The following is a 17,500-nucleotide window of genomic DNA, read 5'->3' on the forward strand; positions in this document are numbered from 1 at the left end:
TAATTTCCCCATTTCACTCTCAACGCATACATCAAACACCTCCTGAATGCCAGATATCACTAGGCACTGGAGATACAAAGACAAATTATGCATGGTCCCTGCCTTGAGGGGAGAAGGATAAACATAAACAGAAAACCACAGACTGCTATAGTGGCTAGGAGAGCAGTCCATATGCAGTACAGAGGGGCACAGAGAAATGGGTGCCCAGCTCTATGGGGAGCAGAACCTGAGAATTTGTCAGCCAAAGTTTTAAAGTTTAAGTCTTTTCTTTTTTTTTTTTTTTTTTTTTTTTTTTTGGTCTTTTTGGGGCCACACTCACAGCACATGGAGGTTCCCAGGCTAAGGGTTGAATCGAGCTGTAGCCACTGACCTACAATGCAAGATCCAGCTGTGTCTGTGACCTACACCACAGCTCATGGCAATGCTGGATCCCAGACCCACTGATCGAAGCCAGGGATTGAGCCTGGGTCCTCGTGGACACTAGTCAGATTCGTTTCCGCTGAGCCATGATAGGAACTCCTAAGCCAAGTCTTAAAAGACACATCATTGGCGTGGAGTTCCCATTGTGGCTCAGTGGGTTAAGAACCTGACTAGAATCCATGAGGATGCACATTCAATCCCTGGCCTCACTCAGTGGGTTAAAGGATCTGGTGTTGCCGTGAGCTGCAGTGTAGGTTGCAAATGCAGCTCAAATCTGGTGTTGCTATGGCTTTGGCTGGCAGCTGCAGCTCCAATTAAAAAAAAAAAAAAAAAAAAGGTTCTTTGTCAAACAATATGGGGGAGGATGGAGGGGACATTATGCATAAGGTCTGCAGGCCTGATGGGAAACTTGCAAGAGTTCCATGGGTCTGGCTCAGGGGTAGTGTGTGGGGGTGTGGTGGGGAAGGAGGCTGGCTAGATAATAGGATCTAAGTCTTGAAGGACCTTGATTATCTCAACTGAGTTTAGCTTTTTTCTCTGTAGGCAATGAAGGAGACACTGAGAGACTAAACAGTTCAGGTTTGTGATTTAGAAAGATGGCACTGAGCTGCATGAAAAATGAGAGGCAATGACTGCGAATGAAAGCAGAGTCGGGTTAGAGGCCTACAGTCCAAGACAGAGATGACGACAGCCAGGATAAGGTAATGGTGATGGACTGGAAAGAAGGCAGCTCCAAAGTCAGCAGGAGAAACGACAGGACTTGTCAACCTGTCGACTTTGGGGTCATAGGACAGGGAAGAATCAAGTGCAACTCCCAGGCATCCCGTGGGCTAACTGTGTAGGTGGTGGTGGCATTAACTGCATTGAAGAGGTGGGCTGGGGAGAGGTGAGCAGGGGTGGATTTGGACGTGCTATATTTGAAGTATTTGCGAAATATTTGGGTGGAATTCATATACATAGAGGTAGGTAGGTAAGTAGATGGATGGATGGATGGATAGACAGACGGACAAGTTGTGTCTAACATAGAACATACTGAATATATGTAGAGCATGGGGTTCAATAATACTACTGAGAAGGCTGAGGCTGAGTACCATTAGAGTATCACTGGAAATCATGCGACAGTGGAGGTAGAAGCAGAAGTAGGAATGTGATGCACTATGAGTTAATGGGAGAGGAGATAGGAGACGCTGGGTACAGCCCTTTAGCAAGCAAGCTACTTGGCTGTGTCAGGAAAGAACTCTATAATGATTGTGATGAAGGTTGCACAACTTGGAATACACTAAAAACCAGAGTTGTACATGGGTGAACTGTACGGTATGTGAGTTGTAACTCAATAAATCTGTTCTAAGAAAAAGAAAAACCAGAGTTCCACCATGGTGCAGCGGATTAAGAATCCACCTGCAGCAGTTCGCCATGGAGGCATGGGTTCGATCCCTGGCTGGGTGCAGTGGGTTAAAGGATCCAGTGTTGCCACAGCTGTGGCATAGGTCGCAGCTGCAGCTCAAATTCAATCCCTGGCCCAAGAACTTCCATATGCCATGGGTGTAGCCGCTTTAAAAAAAGAAAAAAAAGAGATAGATGAGTTAAAGCAGCCAAGGACACAGGTTAGAGGAAGAATTGAGTATATGTGTACGCTGAATGGTAGAATCCCATGGAAAGCACGAGCTTAAAGCTCCATGTTGTGAGGTTCCTGAGAGGGAGGGAGCCCCAGCTGAGCACAGGGGCTCAGATAAGCCCCAGGCGGAGGCGGAAAGGAGCAGAGGATGGCGGGACAGAGATAAGGATGGGGGCAGACATGGGTACGTTTGTGGGCAGGAAGGGAGGGCTTGGAAGTTGAGTGCGTTCCCGCCAATGGCTTCTATTTTTTCTGCGAAGTGGAGATAGAACTTCTGAGAATGAGGAAAGCCATCTGTCCTACTGCCCTCTCCAGCTAGGACCCTGCTATTAACAAGAAGGTACCTCCATCGACTTAAGTCTCTGGCCAGAGGTACTGAGGTGTGTTCCACCCTCCCCCCATCCCACCCCCAACCAACCACAGCCAACCCCTGGGGCCCTAGCAAAAGGCAAAGTCCACAGGCCACATCCTGACTGCGAAGTGGGTTATGGTTTAACTTTAACCCCTCACTTATCAAACTCTCTCAGTCAACACGATTGAGTCTTTATTCTCTTACAAACCACTGGCCTTAATGCACAGTGTTTGCCAGGATACAGAATCTTTGATCAGAAAACCCCTCTATTTTTGGTCCTGGCCCCCTTCCTGTTTCCTCTCTGTTCTTTGCTGTCTCTCACCAGCTCAGGATCACCTTCCCTTCCACTACAGAGCATAGAGCATAACCCTTGAAGCCAAGTAAATATAACTCCAATCCATTTCCCAGCTCCTGTATCTTTAAATTGGTATATTATACCAACGACGAGTGAGGTCTGGCAGAGGCCTGGTATTCACAAAATACTAGCCCTTTTTTCCCTGACCCACCAGCAGGGAAGAACGAGGGTGAGGCAAAAAAGGTGCCAGGGGCACCAAATTTATGGAGGTATCACTCTCAAAGGTCATGCAATCACAGGGTACAAACACTTGAGAAGTACTAACCCTGGGCTTATCAGGGTCACGTAAGTACAACACCTGAGAGAGATGCGCCTTAAATGTTGCACCTTCAAGCCAATGTTGCACCTCTCCAGCCTCACCCTGGTCCTAGCCATGCCTACCAGCTATGAGGTCCCTCCTCCCTCCCCACCCAAATGTTAAATACTTCGGGGCTCTTTCAGGATCACATGCAGCACAATGGTCTTCCTGAATGTCAGGTTCCCCAGGTGGATACTGCAGGTATAGCTTCCTCCATCAGACTTCTTCACTCTTCGGAGCATAATGGAGCCATCATTGCGGGAAATGTCGCCCACCAGGTTCACACGGTTTTGGAAGCGGTCCCAGTTCCGAGGGGACCCCATGGGCACGTTGAGTTTGGGGTCATAGGACAACACAATCTCCTCCTGGAAAGGTAAGGCAAGACATTTGAGATGAAAGAACTGGGGTAGAGGGGTGCAGGGAAGGTGGACAGGGGAGCTCTCAGGACTCACAAGGAAGCAGTAAAGGTATTATCAGAGAGTACTGGGTAACACAAAGTCATGTCCGAACGTGTGTCTGCATACACATAGTTGTGATGGATGTCACCAAACCATGACAACTCTTTTATCTCAAGAGGAGGATGAAGAAAGTGGGAATGAGGGACTTCCTGGGTTTTGTACTTCTTCAGTTAAGTACCTTATTTCCTTATTTCCTATTGGAAATCCAACCGGAAATACCATAAAAAGTAAAGGGTTTTTTTTATGGTATTTACTTTTTATGGTATTTCCAGTTGGATTTCCAATAGGTACCTGAAATGTGTCTAAAACTGAACTCTGGGGAGTTCCTCTGTGGCTCAGCAGAAATGAATTGGACTAGTATCCATGAGGATTCAGGTTCGATCCCTGACATTGGTTAAGGATCTGATGTTGCCATGAGCTGCGATGTAGGTTGCAGATGCCATTCGTATCCCACATTGCTGTGGCTGTGGCATAGGCCGGTAGCTACAGCTCCAATTTGACCCCTAGCCTGGGAACTTCCATATGCCACGGTGCCACCATAAAAAGAAAAGACAAAAAAAAGAAAAGAAAATCCCATAACTGGGGCAACAGGGCACAGAAGAAAACTCAAAGAATAACCAAATGAGAATAAGAATGAAAAAAAGAAGAGGCATTCTCATCATGGCTCAGTGGAAACAAATCTGACTAGAATCTGTGAGGATGCAGGTTTGATCCCTGGCCTTGCTCAGTGGGTTAAGATCCGGCGTTGCCATGAGCTGTGGTGTAGGTCGCAGACATGGCTAGGATCCTGCATTGCTGTGGCTGTGGTGTAGGACAGCGGCTACAACTCTGATTTGACCCCTAGCCTGGGAACCTCCATATGCCGCAGGTATGGCCCTAAAAAGACTAAAAAAAAAAAAAAAAAAAAAAAAAAAAAAAAGAAGAATAAGAAGAAAAATAAGCTCTTTAAATCTTTAAAAAAAAGAAAAAGAAAAAGAAGAAGAATGCACTCTCATGTCTGGCCCATGGCTTTCCTGGCAAGGCCACAAAAATCATCCCCTTCGTTATTCCAATGACCCTACAAAGAGGAGAAGAGGAAAGAAACTAAAAGGCAGTGGCCAAGCCATGTACAAACGCTCTACGTAGACTGCTCCTACTTGCATTTTGACAACCCGAAAAGTTGAGCAATAACAGCTCAACTTCTTCTTCATCATCTTCATTAGAGTCAGTTTTCCCAGCAGGAAGCTGAAACTGCCCAGCTAAGTGGCTGAGCCAAGAAGCCCAGTTAGGACAAGCTCCAAAGTCCAAACCTTTGCAATACCACCACATGGCACCTGGTGCCTAGATTCCTCCTATCCCACTCTGTCCTGACACCGTCGGCCAGGGGCTGCTTCTACACCGTGATGGTTTCTCCTCCTTACCTGGGCGTGCTCTCCTGATGAGAACATCCATTCTATCCTGGTCACATGCTTCTCTTCTGTGCTCTGGAAAACACATCCCATCTTGATCGAATCACCCACCTGAACCATGAGCTCTGGGGATAAAATGGTAAATCAAGTCAAACTCAAGATAATATCTATAGGGAGTTCCCATTGTGGCACAGCAGAAATGAATCCACCTGGTATTCATGAGTATGAGGGTTCGATCCCTGGCCTCAATCAGTGGGTTGGGGATCTGGTGCTGCTGTGAGCTGTGGTATAGGCTGGCAGCTGCAGCTCCGATTTGACCCCTAGCCTGGGAACTTCCATATGCTTCAGGTTTGGCCCCCAAAAGCAAAAATAATAATAACAATATCTCTAGAAGCTATAGAAGCCAAAGAACAGCTAGAGAAGAAAATGTTTAGCCAAAGATACTCGGTAAAATCAATGTCACCACCAAATACTGTATACATTCCCTCCACAGACAATCCAGATGATTCTGTGTGGTCCAAGTACTCAGAGGCCTCTCACTTAAATCAACCTGATACCCCAAGGGTAAGAAAATACTCTCTAGCTACCCACATACATCAAGTCTGAGGGGTCCCACGCTGACTTCATAATGCAATCAACACTTTCTGGTTTTCTTTCTTGCCTTTCCAGAACTTCTCCCACAAGCCCCGACTCCACTTCAAGCTTGTAATAAAGTACAGAAAACCTTGAAGCCCCCCACTTTCTGTTCACCAATTTAGATACCCACATCTGCTTAACATAAACAGGAAGCGGAAAGTTATAGAACTCTCATTCTTATAAATAACTCACTGGCTCTCCTGGCTGAAAAAGTGAATCATGAGTGACTCTCTTCAATTTCTTTTATTCTTTTACAAGTTGTCTTAGGACTTGCTGAGGACAATTCTGGCTAGAGCACAGGTCACAGGACTGCTTGCTACTTAGGCCAAGACAACAGACAGCTTTCCTCCTGACTTTTCTTTCTGTTTTAGTCCCTGCCCCCACTTCCCCACCTGCTCCCCCTCCCTCTGCTCCTGGCTTTCCAATTCATAGGCTCTTCCTCTTACTCATTTGAATAAGCAGCTGACCCCATCATGTGTTTACTGCCAAGTCATTTCAAGAAGTCCCTGAAAAAAAAATTAGAAAGATGCTTCTGATTTTTCAGTCGTGCTCTATACAAATCAACTACAAAGTCAATTAAGAAATGAAAAGCAGGGAGTTTCCGCTATGGCACAGTGGATCCAGCATTGCTGCAGCTGTGGCAGAGGCCAAAGCTGCTGTTCAGGCCAAAGCTGCCGCTTGGATTCAATCCCTGGCCCAGGAACTTCCATATGCCATGCCACAGGTGTGGCCAATAAAAAAAGAAAGAAGAAATGAAAGGCAGGACAGTATTTATGGGAGACACGAGCCTAGGCCTTAACTGGACAGAGTTCCTTCAAAAGAGCTTTAAGCAAAGTTCATAACGCAATCTGATACCAAGCTAAACTTTTCATCCAAATTGTGTTCCTGGAAGAACATTAACTTCCTGCCCAGCGGGAAAGAGGCACAATGGGAAAAAAGCAAAAGAAAATATTATGAACTTGAAATACTTTGAAGGGAATTATTTTGGAGGTAATACCGATAGGGAAGAAAACGCCCTCTCAATCTATGAGCATGTTAAGAACCGAGTCCTTTCAACCCACCAGGCCTGTGCTAGATACCTCGTACCTAGGATAGCACCTAGTCATTACAATATTTGTAATGAGATATGCATTTTTACTCTCCCATTTCACAGAGGACCAAAGTGAAAGAGGCCAGAGCTTTATGACAAGCGAAAGACAGAGCCAGCGCTCAAACCCAGGCCTGAGTGAAAACGAGACCTTGCTTTCTCACTCACTCTACTATTACCACCTCACATAAGTAGAAAAATGGCTGATTCTGGGGCAAAAATACAAGAAGTTAATATTATTTTTATTTGTAAGAATATTGTCTACAGAGAGTTCCCTTCATGGCTCCGCGGTTAACGAACCCAACTAGGAAGCATGAGGATGAGGGTTAAATCCCTGGCCTCGCTCAGTGGGTTAAGGATCCAGCATTGCCATGAGCTGTGGTGTAAGTCGGATCCCGCATGGCTGTGGCTGCGGCTGTGACTGGCAGCTGTAGCTCCAATTAGACCCCTAGCCTGGGAACTCCCATAGGCTGTGGATGCACCCTGAAAAGCAAAAAAGAAAGAAAGAAAAGAAAAGAAAAGAAATAATATTGGCTACAATCTTTAAAATAAGAACTGTGAATAAAAGGGTTGAAGTAGCAGAAAGACAGAAAACAATTACAAACTGAAGGGTAAACTTTGTGGAGGAAGTCGTAGATGAGTTTTCACATGGGAGGAGATGGCCACCAGGCAGATGGTTAGGAGTTAGATCTAGTCCCACTCTGGCTGGAAGGGAAAAGTAAATACTTTGTTCCACTGGCTACTGGGAAATATCTGACTACCCCTAAAATTATCCTGGTCGGCTTCCATGGACTCAGTGCCTGGAATTGCCTCCCTTGGGTTTGTTCCTTCTATGTCATTTCCAAGCAGGAAAGGGTATCCATTTTGCAGGCCATGCTTGAATGGATGAGTTTGGGCATAGAAGGCATCAGAGGCCAAAGCAGAAGGGGGTAGCCCCAAGATAATCCTTGGGGAACACAGGCAGCTAGTTTGTTTCCTCTTCCTGGAGAGCCACAGCTTTGGAATCAAAAGAAAAACGTAATTGGAAAAAAGTAGGAAAAATCAGAAGAGAGGCCAGAGGCACCTTCTACAACTCCATTTTTTAGAAGTCAGATTCATGGGAGATTTAAGAATTTCATTCATTCAAAATGTCTACTGAATGCTGACTCTGGGCCTGCGGCTGGTCATCATAGGACAAAGAACACAGATCCGGGTGAACAGGGGGGACACAACTGAACAGGTGTGATGGATATCACCAAAGAGGGTGCTCCAAAGGACAGTTTGTTGAAAGAATGGATCTAGGAGTTCCCATTGTGGTGCAGTGGAAACAAATTTGACCAGGAACCATGAGTTTGTGGCCTCGCTCAGTGGGTTAAGGATCCAGCGTTGCCGTGAGCTGTGGTGTAGGTCACAGACAGGGCTCAGATCCTGCGTTGCTGTGGCTGTGGTATAGGCTGGCAGCTGCAGCTCCAATTGGACCCCCAGCCTGGGAACCTCCATATGCTGAGGGTGCAGCCCTAAAAAAATAAAAAATAAAAAAAGGAATGACCTAAACTAGCTGACAGGAAGAGAGGGGAGGAGCACAGACTCTAGCTCCCAACTAGACAGAAAGCTCTCCCCAGGCCATGGACTGTTCCTTCTATCTCACACTTTTAAAGAATGACTCTAACTCTATGGCTTTCAAACTTTTTAAAGCAGAAGAATTCTTTCTTTAAAGTCTTCCCTGGCAGCTCAATGAATATAACAGGAAAAAGGGAAAGGACTTTGGTTGTAGTGGAAGTGGAAGCCTGGGGTCCTACCTGACCGGGTTCCCTATGAACCCCCTGCCCTATTCTCACTCCTGTGGGCTACCAGCTTTCTTGGACCTTGAGAGTTCTACAGAACATGTTTTGTTTTTTTTTTTAAACCCAATACCTACTGAAGCCACTTATTTATTTATTTTATTATTTATTTTATTTATTTATTTTTTTTTTTTTTTTTTTTTTTTTTGTCTTTTTGCCTTTTCTAGGGCCGCTCCTGCGGCACATGGAGATTCCCAGGCTAGGGGTCCAATTGGAGCTGTAGCCGCCGGCCTACACCAGAGCCACAGCAACTCGGGATCCAAGCCGCATCTGCGACCTACACCACAGCTCATGGCAACGCCAGATCCTTAACCCACTGAGCGAGACCAAGGATTGAACTCGCAACCTCATGGTTCCTAGTCGGATTTGTTAACCACTGCGCCACAACAGGAACTCCAGAAGCCCGTTATAAATGGGAAAATGAGGTCCTAGGGAGTTAGTGAGACCTGCTCATTTCTTTTATGTCCCCCAGAACACCTAACACAGTTACCTACAAAACATGGACACAGCGTCAATGTGGATAACTGATGGAAAGAATTGGAGTATATAAAAAAGGACTTACTTTGCTGACTAGGTGCCAGGGTCCAAGTAGTGGATATGCCATTTAATAAATATTTATTCTTGGAGTTCCCACTATGGCTCAGCAGAAATAAATCTGACTAGTATCCATGAGGATGCAGGTTCAATCCCTGCCCTCACTCAGTGGGTCGGGGATCCAGCATTGCCATGAGTTGTGGTATAGGTCACAAACGCAGCTTGGCTGTGGCTGTGGCTGGCAGCTGTATCTCCAATTTGACCCCTAGGCTGGGAACTTCCATATGCTGCAGATGTGGCCCAAAAAGCAAAGGAAGGAAGGAAAGAAGGAAGGAAAGGGGAGGGGAGGAGAGGGGAGGGGAAGAAAGAAAGAGAGGAAGGAAGGAAGGAAGGAAGGAAGGAGGGAAGGAGGGAGGGAGGGAGGGAGGGAGGGAAGGAAGGAAAGTAGGTAGATTAGGCAAGTCCCTTCACCTCTGTAAGCCTCAGTTAACTCATCTGTAAAATGAAAAGAAGAATAAAGGGCCTCCTTCACAGCAATTTCATGAGAATCGGAGTTCCTGTTGTGGCACAGCAGAAACGAATCCAACTAGGAGCCATGAGACTGCAGGTTTGATCCCCAGCTTCACTCTGTGGGTTAAGGATCCAGCGTTGCTGTGGCTGTGGTGTAGGCTGGCAGCTACAGCTCTGATTAGACCCCTAGCCTGAGAACCTCCATGTGCCGCAGGTGTGGCCCTAAAAAAGGACAAAAGACCAAAAAAAAAAAAAAGTAATAGTGAAATAATGTGTCATTATTTTTATTTCAAGAGCACCACATATTAAGGACTCACTCCATGGTAAGTACCCAGCCCAGTGACTGGCATCTGCCAAACAAAATCAGTTCCCTTCCCTCTTTGTACACCAAGTCTCTTGCCCCTCCACCCTTCTCTGAGTAAGAACTTATGTACCTTTGGGTTCCTCTGGTAGTACATGCAGCACCACTGCTTTTTTGAACACCAGGCTCTCCATTTGGAAGCGGATTTCACAGGTATAGTTTCCCTGGTCAGCTTCTTCCACATTTTGGAGCAGGAGAGAACCATCATGGTGTAAGATGTCCCCCACCAAGTGCACACGATTCTGGAAGCGCCCCACAGGCACGCTGATGTTGGCATAATGGAACAGCACATAATCATCCTGGAGGGCAACACGACATCAGAGAAAATCTAAAGTCAATGGCACGGGACCCTGGAGTGTGGATCCAAGACTCTGTTCTGTGGAAGCAGCATAGTCATCATCACTATTGTCATCCCCAAGTACTTGGTACCCAGTTAATAATAATCATAATAATATTGCGCCAGACAATACTCTAACCTGCACCAGGCTCTAGGGCTCATTTCACATGAAGACAATTGGAGAAATAGGTCAAGGCATTTTCATTTCTTACAGTTTAAGGTAAAATGTAATACCCACTCTGAAGATCTCTCTGGGGATCCAAACTCACAACTTTTGAAAAGCATCTCCCACCTTCACCCTGTTTTCTGCCATGGCCCCCAGATTCGATGGCATTCAAAGGCATGACATAATCCCACAGACTGGACGTTGTGAGAATCTCCAGCATGTCGGCTGTTGCCCCTCTCCTTTCCGCCCTTCTCCTGGCACCATATTATACAGCATGAGAAGGAGTCATCAACAGGGAATGGTTTACAGGCTGGGAGGGAGAGCCCTGGGGGATTCTTAGTTTCACCTAGACCATGGGTCTACCCCTCTCATAATAAGAACCAGTAATGAAAATTTGAGTGATGGCAGCAGTACAGGGATAACATGCTCTGAGCTACAAAAACAAGTATTTCATTTGCAAATGTTGGGACTTGATTGTTAGTAATACATTACTTGGGATATATTTCACAAAGGATCCTGACATAAAGTATCTCTGCAGAATCTCTGATGAGGCTGAACACACTATTTCCTAATCCACAGGACTCCCTCACTCAGCCATGCTGAACCTGCTAATCCCAACACTTTAAGCAGCCTTGAAGGAGAAAGAGATGATCCCCAGCACATAAATGAGTCAGTGGGATGCTGAAACGATCTGCACCCTCCCCCCAAAAAAGGTCACGGGACATCATTCCTATGCTTGCACCATAACTCTTCTGCTTAGACCAATGCATCTTCACTCTTCTCACCCCTCCCACCCATCTATACTATTCTAAAAACAGGAGAAATGGAGGAAAGAAACTAAAAGAATTTTATGTACTTGTCTCCCATTAGCTTCTCGTTGACTTGAAAAGTAAGCATTACCCTTGTGAGAATCACCTTCGTCTTCACAGATGGGGAAGCTGAAGCTCAGAAAGGTTAAGTAACGTGCCCGGCTGATTACACAGCCAGGAGCCCAGACTAGGAGAAGACCCAGTTCTGACAAGCTCCCGCAACCCCACCTCCTCTCGCAGGATGACCTGGTCCTCCTTCTCCCACACTCTTCTGACACCGTTGGCCAGGGGCTTCTAGTACACAGCAGTGTCTCCTCCTTGTTACCTGGATGTGCTTTCCTGATGAGAACATCCAGTCCACCTTTGTCACACGTTTCTCTTCTGTGCTCCGGAAGACACATCCCATCAAGGCTGAATCACCCACGTGGACTGTCAGCTCCACAGAGGAAACAGTCAAGTCATTCAGGCCCAAGGAATAACCTGTAGAGGTCAAAAGGCAAGAGGAGGCATTGTTCAGACAAATACACTTAACAACAAAAAATTAATGTTACTCACCAAGTTCTATGCATTTTTCCCTCCACAGATGACCCAACGTGGACAAAGTATTCAGAGGCCCCTCATTCAAACCAGCATGGCATTCCCAAGGGTAAGAGAAATACCCTCTAGTTACCCCCACATGGCTCAAGTCAGAGAGGTTTCATAGTCTTCATACTGTATAAATACTAACTAACCCTGTGCTCCTCACTAGTCCCTTCTTTTCTAGAATTCCCCCTTGCAATCTCCTTTCTAAAGCAAGAAGAGAACCCCTGCAGCCTCTGCTGTCAGGTCATGGATTTAGACACCCCAAAAACAGAAAATGGGATGTCTCTGGCTCCTAGTTTTCCACCAGTTCCCCAACTCAGAAGCCATTTCACAGATTTTTGCTTCCCTCTGCTTTTCTCCTTCTTTAGTTCCTTTACAAAAGCTTGTCTCTGAATTTGCTGGCTGATTCTGCTGCAGTGCAGGTCCTTGTAATTAGGCCAACACAGAGCACATCTCTCCCCTTGCATTTCCTTTGTATTTGCCTCCTCCCCACCTCCCCCCGACACCCCAGCTCTGCTCTCAGGCTTGACTTTCCAGCCTCTAGGTGTTAGCCCATGTGGTACCACCCCACTGTCTGTCCATTGCTCAAGAAATTTCCCTTTTCACTTAAAGAGAAAACCATGACATGCATATTTCTGTCTTCCCAAGATACACTATGCAAAGAGACAACAACAGCCAGAAAGACACATTCAGAGGCTGGCCAGTTCCTACCAAAGAAGAGCCAAGTGAACACATATGGGAATAAACAGAAAATGTGCCAGCCTTGTCATCCAAGCTGCTGCCCCCAGAGAAGAAATTTCCTGCGCAACAGCAGGCATACACAGTGGGGAAGAAGTGAGAGAAAACATGAACTCTCCACCCTTTGGAGGGGATTATTTTGAGAGAAATCAAAAGTACCTAGGAAAACAATTTGGAATTGTCCTGCAAGGAAGAACCGAGCAGCTCTAAGTGTGGGTAAAGATATAAGGAGCTAATTTAGCTGTACAGCAGAAATTGACAGAACATTGTAAATCAACTAAAATGATTTTTTTTTTTTGGCTTTTTGCCATTTTCTTGGGCCGTTCCCAAGGCACATGGAGGTTCCCAGGCTAGGGGTGGAACTGGAGCTATAGCCGCCAACCTACGCCAGAGCCACAGCAACGCAGGATCCGAGCCGCGTCTGCGACCTACACCACAGTTCACGTCAACGTTGGATCCTTAACCCACTGAACAAGGCCAGGGATCGAGCCCGCAACGTCATGGTTCCTAGTCAGATTCATTAACCACTGAGCCACGATGGGAACTCCATAAAAAAATTTTTTAAGAAGCTAATTTAATGTAATATTAAGAGTGCTGTAGGAGTTCCTATTGTGGCTCAGCAGTAACAAACTCAACTAGTATCCATGAGGATGTGGGTTCGATCCCTGGCCTCGATCAGTGGGTTAAGGATCCCTCGCTGCCATGGCTGGGGTGTAGGCCTGCAGCTGTAGCTCCAATTTGATCTCTAGCCTGGGAACTTCCATATGCCACAGGTGCGGCCCTAATAAGACAACAACAGCAACAACAACAACCAAAAGAGTGTTGTGACCGTTCCCTTGTGGTGCAGCAGGTTAAGGATCAGTGTTGTTAACTGCAGAGCCTGGGGTGGCTGCTGGGGTGCAGGTTCGATCGCTGGCCTGGGAACTTTCACATGCTGCAGGCGCAGCCAAAAAAAAAGAAAAGAGAGAGAGTGCTGTATGTAGAATGAAATGCAAGTTTACCAGGAAGCAAGAGCAGCAACCAAATCAAAGAAAAACTTACACCTGATGGGTAGCCTTTGTAGAGAAGTAACTGGAGAAAATAAGACTTTCTACAGAGGAGGAAAACCTCTCCGCTAAGAAGTACAAAGTCCCTTGGTGCCACCATGCACTCCATACAGGGTTGGGTTGTTAACTCTCTGGATAGAAGGGCAAAAACCTGCAGGCTGCTTTACACATTTCTAGAGAAATGTCTAAATAGCCTCTGAAATCACTACAACCCTGATTCCATGAAAAAAATTCTCTACTACATACTGTTTTCTTGTGTGTGCCATGTGTGTGTGTGTTTCTGCATGTTTGTGCACACACTGTGTTGCCTGGAATCAGAGCAAAGGCAATTCTTTTGTGTACTTTGCTGAGTCAGTGTTTAGGTCACCAGGCACAATTCAAAAAACTAATAATAAAGAAAAATATAGAATGGATAAAAACAAGGTCCTACTCAATAGCACAGGGAACTATATCCAATATCATGTGATAAACCAAAATGGAAAAGAATATGAAAAAGAATACATATTTGTATAACTGAATCACCTTGCTGTACAGCAGAAATCAACATGACATTGTAAATCAACTATACTTCAATAAAAAATTTTTTTAAAGAGAAAAGTGATGAGTTCCCACTCTGGCACAGCAGGTTAAAGATCTGGCATTGTCTCTACAGCAGCTTGGGTTGCTCCTGAGACGCAGGTTTGATCCCTGACCAGAGAACTTTCATAAGCAGAAAGTGTGGCCAAAAAAAGAGAGAGAGAGATGAAAGGCTATAACAGCAAAGCACCTAATTAATTTATTCTCCCTACAGAGCTACATCCACAGGATAAAGAGAAAGACAAGGGGACTAAAAGGATACAAATGTGAGAAAGAAATGGGATGAGCAAGAAGATGCAGCCCTGAGCGCTCAGGTCACATAGGAGCAAGAGAATCCAAGCTGGTCTGAGGAAGCAGCCAGAGCAGGCTTTTTAGAAGAAAGTGGAGCTTAAGGAGAAGCCTGAGGATAAAGAAGGCTTAGGCAGGCTTGCTCAGGTGAGGTGGGGAGAGAAGGTTCCAGGCAAAAGAAACCATCCAAAATTAGGAAGGAGCTCAGTGCATTTGAGGAACCACAAGAAGGCTGGCGTGGCTAAAGCATGAAAAAAGTTACAGGGATTCTGGAACTCTCTTGGGTAATTTCATTTCCTAATCTGAGACTAGCTGTGATTTTAAAAACAACATCTTAAAGTGCAGGAATGCCAGCAAGAAACTTTTTTTGGATCCCACAGGAAGGTCCTGGAACACCCAGTAAGGACCCTAAGGCATTCTGTTTCTAATAGAAAGAGAGGAATATATAGCTTTCCAAGAAAAAGTCTGCTACCTGGCCTCTAAAACAGCTGCTTCAGCAAAGCATCTGTTTCAACAAAACTATGAAGTTCCAGGCTGGGGTTTCCGTTTTCAGCACACTAAGGGGAAATGAAAATACATAAAACTAGCTTTTTAAAATGCATGAGACTTATGAGAAATCAAATACCATCCTTGGTCCAGTGGCTTCTACTTACCCAGTAACACTGGCATCAGGATGATTTTCAGTGGGTAAAACATGCTGCTCTCAACTTTTCAATCTGAAGATACAAGAAAAAAAAATCAGAAAATAGTGTCAAGAGAAGTTCATTAATTTAACAAATCAACAGTGAGTGCCTCTGTGAAGCAGCCTGGGTCTGAGGCACTGCGATGTGGCAGTGAACAAGGAAGACAAGGTCGCCGCTCAAGTGCAGTCTGCATGTAGGGGGAGACAGAGAGAAAAAAGCAGCAAATGAATGAATAAGGAACAGTGGATGCTGGTGACCATCACGATGAATCAAAACAAAGTGGTGTTTGGAGAGTCACTTGGGGGTTGCCTCAGACTGGCTGTAAGGGAAGATTAAAGTTGATTTTCAACTGAAAAAAAGCAAATAATTCCAGGATACCTTGAGATGACAACCCTATTCAATCCACAACTTCAAGTTTCATGTAAACAAAAGATTACAGGATACTCAGCCTGAAATTTTTACCTCTCTCTCCAACTAAATTAAAATGACTACTTTTAGACATATAAACAACATTTCAGACATGGAGGAAAGGCGGTACACAAATAAGGGGAAATTTTGTAAGCTCAGTTGAGGCATTCACCAAGTCATTTGACAAAGAAACCACATGATGGTTGAGTCTTTGGTTTTTTTGTTTTTTTGTTTTTCACTTTTTTAGGTAGGATAGAACAAGACTTGGGCTGAGTATGGGCAAGTGTACTTTTAAAATACCCATATTATCTCTGTGGTATTTATTTCATCTTTTTTTTTTTTTTTTTTTTTTTTTTTGTCTTTTTGCTATTTCTTGGGCCGCTCCCTCGGCATATGGAGGTTCCCAGGCTAGGGGTCTAATTGGAGCTGTAGCCACCGGCCTATGCCAGAGCCACAGCAACGCAGGATCTGAGCCACGTCTGCAACCTACACCACAGCTCACGGCAACGCCGGATCGTTAACCCACTGAGCAAGGGCAGGGACCGAACCCGCAACCTCATGGTTCCCAGTCGGATTCGTTAACCACTGCGCCACGACGGGAACTCCTATTTCGTCTATTTTATATATTAGCTCTTGGGAAAAGATTTGCTGTTCTGCACAATGCCCCACAATTTTCTTAAAACAGAAGAGCTCTAAATCCAAAGAGTTACAATTCAACCAGCCTTGGATTCCTACCTTCTACTGTGGCTGGTCTCAGGAGAAGATGATCCCTGCACCCATAATACTCTGGAGTAATTTGACCTCAGAATCTGCTAGGAGGAAAGGTCTCTTTTTTTTTTTTTTTTTTTTTGCATTAACATCATAGTACCCTACCCGGCTCTGGTGGGAAGTCCAGCATGTGTGGCAGCCATTTTAATTTATAAAAACTGATTACCTAAGAGAATCCTTCCCTGTATTCTAATCAACAAAATTCTCCCTCCGGAAAATTAGGATCAAACTGTTCAAGGCAGCCCAACCTAGGTCTTACTTATGCTGTAAATCAGTTGCCCTTGCTGAACCTCAGTTTCCCCACCCATAACATGGGAATAACAATGCAAGGATCGAATATGACAACGTAGGTAACAGTGCTTTGACAACCAGAAAGCATTACCACATAACAACCTAGGTGTTATAGCCTAAAAGTCAGATAGGAAATAGAGTTTGTAGCCTTAGGGGAGATTTGACGTTCTGAGCACCTACCTTTACAAGAATGGCAAATGATGAATCAGAACAAACTGGAAACTTTTTAAGTTTCAGTTCTTGAATCCCATCACGACAACGACAACGGAGATAATAATTACACTGACTCAGATATACCAAAAGTCACACTAAGTTTCCTCAAACATGAGTATTTTTAATGAAAATACAGACCTCTCTCAAAACAGCCACAGCATTATACCTGCTCCACAACACTCACCTCACTCCATGCGTACAGGGGTGAGCATGATTAAGGGCTTCCTTTATATCGTAACTTTAATTCATCGCATCTGGGACATCAAACTCACTGCCGTGTTCTGGATGAATTCTTCTCCAGAGAGTTAATTGTGCTCCCTTCACTGCCCAGCAAATAGCTCTCATATATTCCCCAAAGCAGTGCACCATTTGCATGGAGAGTAAGAACTGATTTACAGTGTAGACTTATCTACCCTCTCAAGGGCAGGATCATATGCATCTCATTTATGAGTGTCCCGTGCCCGTGCTACAGCATCGGTGAAGTGCCTGGCATATACTGGATAAGGGCTAATAGCTGCCAATACAACCAACTGAAATCAACTTAGACATCCTGCCAATGCACTACTCTATTCTAAGAAGAAACCAGTGACCCCAAAAAGATTTTAAATCTCGTCGCCAAACTGAAGACACACAGAGCCACACCCAAACCATTTTCCAACAAGTTCTAAGAAATGTGCCAACGATATGATAAATAAAAGATACCCATTTTCAGTCCTAAGTACTCAAATGCACCATTAGAACTCTGGGTGAATGAATAGAGA

The 17,500-nt window shown here is 45.1% G+C and overlaps 2 protein-coding genes across 12 annotated transcripts in view; one reads left to right on the forward strand and one right to left on the reverse strand.

The window, feature by feature from the left end:
• The window catches only part of IL10RA (interleukin 10 receptor subunit alpha), a 926,736-nt gene that overhangs the window by 204,627 nt on the left and 704,609 nt on the right, over positions 1-17,500 (forward strand). The gene's annotated exons all lie outside the window — the stretch shown is intronic.
• The window catches only part of JAML (junction adhesion molecule like), a 32,428-nt gene that overhangs the window by 8,209 nt on the left and 6,719 nt on the right, over positions 1-17,500 (reverse strand). For 4 of the 11 annotated variants that reach the window (XM_005653698.4, XM_005653697.4, XM_005653699.4 and 1 more), the window contains 5 exon segments: positions 15,030-15,092; positions 11,472-11,626; positions 9,908-10,133; positions 4,899-5,011; positions 3,168-3,405 (listed from right to left, as the gene is read on the reverse strand). In XM_005653698.4, coding sequence (XP_005653755.1) covers positions 3,168-3,405; positions 4,899-5,011; positions 9,908-10,133; positions 11,472-11,626; positions 15,030-15,072 — 775 coding nt within the window. In that variant the 5' untranslated portion in view covers positions 15,073-15,092. 11 annotated transcript variants of the gene reach the window in all.

This window comes from Sus scrofa, chromosome 9 (genome assembly GCF_054392235.1).
Source record: "Sus scrofa isolate SSC_HxYL_T2T_F1_AM1 chromosome 9, Sscrofa_HxYL_maternal_Yorkshire_Landrace_v2.0, whole genome shotgun sequence".
In the NCBI taxonomy this organism is placed as follows: Eukaryota; Metazoa; Chordata; class Mammalia; order Artiodactyla; family Suidae; genus Sus; species Sus scrofa.